Genomic DNA, 6,577 nt, shown 5'->3' on the forward strand with positions numbered 1-6,577 from the left:
AGAACTGGAATTAGAAGGAAAGTGAGCATTTTAAGTGCTCTTAAAATGTGAACACATTGCTCTTCAGATTGACTACACCAAATTTCATATTAGCCAAGGGTTAATCCATTCTGTTCTACCTTTGTAACATTGAATATTGTTCTTAAGCTTAGAATATATGAGTTCCAAATAAATATCTCATTGAGTTATTAATAACGTTAGATTTTATCATATTTATGTACCCACTTATATTTTCTTTTTTAATGAATTGTTTCCCATTTGCCTACTCTGATCTTTCTAATAGATTTATGAGTTTGTATTTGTTTTTAATTGTACAATTAATAGCTATTCCCTGCAAGGTGATAAAGAATATCATAAAGTCAAAGATAAAAACCAGAGATATCATCCAGTATATCTTGAATGTATTGCGAAGATTTTGAGTGCTTTCTTTACAAATTTTTTTCTTTCTTTTAAGGAAAGCACCATAGCTCACCTCTGACTGTGTGATTATTCCTTTTTTTTTTTTTTTTTTTTTTTTAAGATTTATTTATTTATTTATTTATACAAGCATTGGGTACAGTCAGAAGCACGGGAGGGTGAGAGAATTCGCCAGAGCAGGGAGCAGAACAGGCAGAAGGACCAAAGTATACTGCTGAGGGGAGCAGCGGGCAGCAGGAGAGTTCTGCGGGCCATGTGGGACCCTCACCCGGAGGCCGGGGACTGAACCGGCACTGCAGAGGCTGCAGGCAGCCTCGCAACCCAGCGCTCAACTGCTGCGCCACCAGGGAGGCCCACAAATTACAATTTTTTAATACAAGGATTTAAACTATTGATAATCTAATAACATACTATCCTTGTTATACGTATTCTACTTTGTATTCTGCTATTCTAGCTTATCATTTTCTTGTATAGCATGATATATTAGTTAATAATCTGTTAGTATTTCATCACATGACAGGAGCTCAGATTTTAAGCCTTAGGAAGTCCCAGATATATAGAGAGATGCTAAAAACAAATGATTACTGTTTCTGTCAGAAACTAAAGTCAGTTTATTTTAATCTTGGTTGTTTTTACTTAGACATTTTATATAACATTGTCTCAGTTTGAGTAGAGGATTAAGCAGTTTTCTGGAGAATTCATATATCTAATAATTTTAACATAATTTTTTGTCTACAGAGTATAGGATTTTTTTTTTTTAAGATTTTTTTAAAAAGATTTATTTATTTATACAAGAACCGGGGTACAGGCCAGATGTGTGGGAGGGTAAGAGGATTCACCAGAGACAGAGTGGGGAACAGAGCAGGCAGACTGATGAAATACACTGCTGAGGGGAGTAGCGGGCAAGACAGGAGAGGTCTGCTGCGCCGTGTGGGATTCTCACCGGCCGGCCAGCCAGGATCGAACCGTGCTGCAGAGGCTCCGGACAGCTTCACAGTGCAACGCTCAACCGCCTGTGCCACCAGGGAGGCCCGTAGTATAGGATTTTTTTTTAAGATTTATTTATTTGTGCATATAAGACCTACGGTGCAGGCCAGAGATATTGGGGGGTGAGAGAATTCACCAGACACAGAGTGGAGAGCAGAAAAGGAGGACTGACTGAAATACACTGCTGAGGGGAGCAGTAGATGAGACAGGAGAGGTCTGCTTTGTCATGTGGGTCACCTCCCTGGACAGAGGGATCAAATTTGTACTGCAGTGGCTGTGGATCACTTCATAGTGCTGCATCTTAACCCCTTGCACCAGCAAGGAGGCCCTACACAGTATAGGATTTTTTGTTTTTTTTTATAGAGGCATGTTTTATTTATTTATTTATTTATTTGTTCGTTTTGTTTATACATGCACTGGGTACAGTCAGAAGCGCAGGAGGGTGAGAGAATTCACCAGAGCCAGAGCGGGGAGCAGAGCAGGCAGAAGGACCAAAGTACACTGCTGAGGGGAGCAGCGGGCGGCAGGAGAGGTCTGCGCGCCATGTGGGACCCTCCTCCGGTGGCCGGGGAGCAGCCGGGGATCGAACCGGCGCCGCAGAGGTCGCCGGCAGCTTCTCAACCCAGCGCTCAACCTCTGCGCCACCGGGGAGGCCCTCTACACAGTATAGGATTTAAACGATAGTTATGAGGTGAAAGAAGCATGGACTTTGGGATTGCTTCAAAATTTGAATCTTGTTATTTCTATTTTTTTAAAAAAGATTATTTATACAAGAACTGGGATACAGTCAGGCGAGGGAGGGTGAGAGAATTCACCAGAGACAGAGCGGGGAGCAGAACAGGCAGACTGACCAAAGATACTGCTGAGGGGAGCAGCGGATGAGGCAGGAGAGGTGTACCGCGCCTTGTGGGTTTCTCCCTGGCCAGCCAGGGATCGAACCCACACTGCAGAGGCTGCGGACAGCTTCACAGCGTGGCACTCAGCCCGCTGCACCACCAGGAAGGCCCTTGTTAATTCTATTTTTATGAACTTCAACAGTTTACATTTTAAAAAGAATTTCTTCCATTTTTTTGACTCCTTTTAAGATTCTTCAGCAGAAAAATGAATTAGGAATTCATAACCTATTAATCACTAAATTAAAACATTTTTCCTTCGTAGACACAGTAAATCACATTAAACAAAATACTTTTAACAAAATGCCAATGTAATTTTTTTTTTTAAGTCCTTTACAGCTGGTTTGTTTAAACCAAGGTACAGTGCAGGACCATCATTTGCATTTGGTTATATTCCTTATGTCTCTTAATCTAGAATAGGCTCCCTTTTTAATGACTGATTTACTGAAGAGATTAGGACAGTTATTTTGCCACCTTTTAAATGTGTTTGGGGCCTCCCCAGTGGCGCAGCAGTTGAGCGCTGGGTTGCGAAGCTGCCCGCGGCCTCTGCGGCGCCGGTTCGATCCCCGGCTGCTCCCCGGCCTCCGGAGGAGGGTCCCACATGGCGCGCAAACCTCTCCTGCCGCCCGCTGCTCCCCTCAGCAGTGTACTTCAGTCCTTCTGCCTGCTCTGGCTCTGGTGAATTCTCTCACCCTCCTGCGCTTCTGACTGTACCCAGTGCATGTATAAACAAAACAAACAAATAAATAAATAAATAAAGCATGCCTCTATTAAAAAAAAAAAAAAGAAACTACCTTTTAAATGTGTTTGTATCAACAATGCTGTGCCCTAAAGTGTATTTTTTTACTAATAGACAATTTATTATGGCACATCAGCACAATTTCTGTTTAGATAATACACCACTACATTCTGTTAGTTAATCATTAGGTGTGACTGAATTTCTTTTGCAGTTTTTTGTTGTTGTTGTTGTTGTTGTTGTTGTTGATAGAGGCATGCTTTATTTATTTGTTTGCTGGTTTGTTTGTTTGTTTTGTTTATACATGCACTGGGTACAGTCAGAAGCGCGGGAGGGTGAGAGAATTCACCAGAGCCAGAGCGGGGAGCAGAGCAGACAGAAGGACCGAAGTACACTGCTGAGGGGAGCAGCGGGCGGCAGGAGAGGTCTGCGCGCCATGTGGGACCCTCCTCTGGTGGCCGGGGAGCAGCCGGGGATTGAACCGGCGCCGCAGAGGCCGCGGGCAGCTTCGCAACCCAGCGCTCAACCGCTGCGCCACCGGGGAGGCCCTCTTTTGCAGTTATTAAAAAAAAATCTCAAATTTCTAAATCTGCGGAATAAAACTTTTTAAAATAAAAATAAATAAATAAATGGGTTTGTATCTATAAGTAGTTGATTTGTTCCTCTGTCCCCTATATATTGAAAGTATTAGATTCAGTATAAACATTTTGAATAAGACTACATGGTAGGTAATATGTGCCTAATATTGTACCACATAGGTTAGCCCATACAATAGCTAGGTTTCCTGCCAGGTGACTGTGTTTTCCCCCATTGGTAAAATAACTTTTTGAGCACCTTTATTAGGAAAATGGAAGTTGCTTTTGAGAATTACAGAAGTTTAAGATGTTGTTACCTAGTACTGAGTGGGTATTTTGTAGATATAAGCTGCCCTTTCTGGAAGTGGAGGGTGGTAATGGAATTTTTCAGCAAACAAATACAGCTATAGATAAAGGTTCATCCTTTTTGGATATTGTCTTCACATTAAAATTCATATGTAAACTTTGAATTCATATCTCATTTACAGAAAGGCTAGGTGAAGTCCTTTGTGTAGCTTAAGCTTTAACTTAAAAGTAGAATAGGGCCTCCCCAGTGGTGCAGCAGGTTGAGTGCAGAGCTGTGAAGCTGTCCACAGCCTCTGCAGTGCGGATTCGATTCCCGGCCAGCCAGGGAGATACCCACATGGTGCAGCAGACCTCTCCTGTCTCACCCACTGCTCCCCTCAGCAGTGCTTTCAGTCCATCTGCTTATCCTGCTCCCCGCTCTGTCTCTGGTGAATCTTCTAACCCTCCTGCACCTCTGGCCTGTACCCCAGCTCTTGTATAAATAAATAAATCTTTTTTAAAAAATAAAAATAAAAGTAGAATACTGATGCCATTGTAATGACAGCAGTTTCGTTCATGTGGGAGATAACTAACCAACTATAAACTAGGTTTTCAAGATTCAAAGTATTATAAGAGGATGATGATTTACAGGTTTATTTCATTGTCCTCTAAGGGATAGTGATTTTATTTTAACTCTTGTATCAGTCAGTCTTAAACCATGATTGGGGAGTATATGAGTTTATTTAAGTGATAGATTAAAAATGAAATATTTTTTCGAGATTTTTCATTATTAAAAAATTTCAAAACACTGAGTTTGTTTTGAGGAAAGATGTCAGTATATTAATATTAATATCCTCAGTACCTCATTTTACATGACGGCCTAGCTTGCAAAATCTTTTGAACAAGTTGAGTTTTCTAAACACATAGGTAACTAGGCAGTTTAATATAAGAATGCCTCTAGGTCACATCCTCCCAAGATGATGCTTCATCATCTGTCTGTCAAAGGTACCTCTTGTTTATCCCTCTCTCTCCACCCCTCCCCGCTCCTTTGGTTAAACAACTGTCATGTATATAGCAGTGCTAATAGTAATCGTTGTCTTAAACAATGTCCCTGCCTTTTTTTAAACATTATTCTGCTCATAAACAGCCCTATTTTTGGAGGTAAATAAAAGAAGAAATCAAATCATGTTGCCATCTTTTTTATTTTTTGAGAAAATGGTCAAAGCTATTGGCTAAATTTTTTTTTTAAAGATAGATAGCTGAGTTGTTTTTTTTTTTAAAGATTTATTTTATTTATTTATTATACAAGCACTGGGTACAGTCAGAAGTGTAGGAGGGTGAGAGAATTCGCCAGAGCCAGAGCGGGGAGCAGAGCAGGCAGAAGGACCGAAGTACACTGCTGAGGGGAGCAGCGGCAGCAGGAGAGGTCTGTGCACCATGTGGGACCCTCCTCCGGTGGCCAGGGAGCAGCCGGGGATCGAGCCAGCGCTGCAGAGGCTGCGGGCAGCTTCACAACCTGGTGCTCAACCGCTGCGCCACCGGGGAGGCCCTTGGCTAAATGTTTTTAAACTATTCGTTCATTTTATTCCTGCTTTTTGTGATACTCTCAAAAGTTCTATAGAAATACAAATATATTCTTTGTTTTCTCCCATTTTCAGGTGTTGAAAGTAATTGAAGTATGAAGAGGACATAATATCAAATAGAATCAGTCAATGTATAACCCGCTGGGAATTGTAGAATTATAACTTTTTTTAATGTATAAATTATACCTGGCCTGTACAGCTGTTTCCTACACACTCTTCTTGTAAACTGTGCTGCTTCCCAACACAACTAGAGTGCAATTTTGGCGTCTTAGGATGGGAAAATGACGGTTTACAACTGTGGCCCTATTTATTTACACAGTTTATCTTTGTGTCTTTTGTCTTCACTGTGCCAAGTTCACTCTACCATATATAAGATTGTGCTTTTTGTACTTGTTTTTTGTGTGTGTGTTTATTTTTAATCTCATTTTAAATTACCTAAATGCTGCCGCTTCTTATTTTTCTTATTAGAATGTCTTCCTTATTTTAGGGAAAATAGAACATTTAGATAAACGTCTCAAATTTTACCACTTGCAACACTACATGTTCACAAAAATATATCTTGTCAGTACTGTACTTTAAAATTCCTTGAAATGGGTTCAGAGTTAAAATTATTTGTATCATCTCTGGAGTTTGCTTCTGAAAACTATTTGAGCACTGAAACCTTGAAACTGCCTAACTAGGCATTTGAGAATGAGCAAGGCTGCTTAATTATTATCTCTGAAATGCCTGTTGCTGAATTATCTGAAATAGGATTATTTCACATTATCAAAAGCAAATCTCAGTTGAGGAAAATGAATTATATTTCTCTTCTTGATTCTGTAATCAACATAGCTTGATAAAATGAGAATATCCTGCTTCATTCTCTTGAGCCTGCTAGTTAATAAAAGTTAATAAGAATTGGACAGATAGTAATTTCTCATCTTAATATGATAATATGAATTAATATTATAAGGTTAAATGTAATTTTATATTATTAATATTGTATTGGTTAATCTAAATTTATAATCTGTATATGGAAATTGAGAAAAGTATGATTGGGTGGGACAAATTTATGAATATGTACGTAAATTTTGGTCTGGAATCCCTGAATTGTCTTTAACC

At 40.0% G+C, this 6,577-nt stretch overlaps 1 protein-coding gene across 2 annotated transcripts in view; it reads left to right on the forward strand.

The window, feature by feature from the left end:
* KIF5B (kinesin family member 5B) overlaps positions 1-5,914 on the forward strand; it is a 46,879-nt gene extending 40,965 nt beyond the window's left edge. For both annotated transcript variants that reach the window (XM_037510480.2, XM_037510479.2), the window contains exon 26: positions 5,552-5,914. Coding sequence is in view for 1 of the 2 variants with exons in the window: in XM_037510479.2 (XP_037366376.1) it covers positions 5,552-5,558 (7 nt within the window). In the remaining variant the exon portion in view is untranslated. The remainder of the gene's footprint in view (positions 1-5,551) is intronic.
* The last annotated feature ends 663 nt before the right edge of the window (positions 5,915-6,577 follow it).

Source organism: Talpa occidentalis, unplaced genomic scaffold, assembly GCF_014898055.3.
Source record: "Talpa occidentalis isolate TD23 unplaced genomic scaffold, MPIMG_talOcc4v2.1 talOcc4.14, whole genome shotgun sequence".
Lineage (NCBI taxonomy): Eukaryota > Metazoa > Chordata > Mammalia > Eulipotyphla > Talpidae > Talpa > Talpa occidentalis.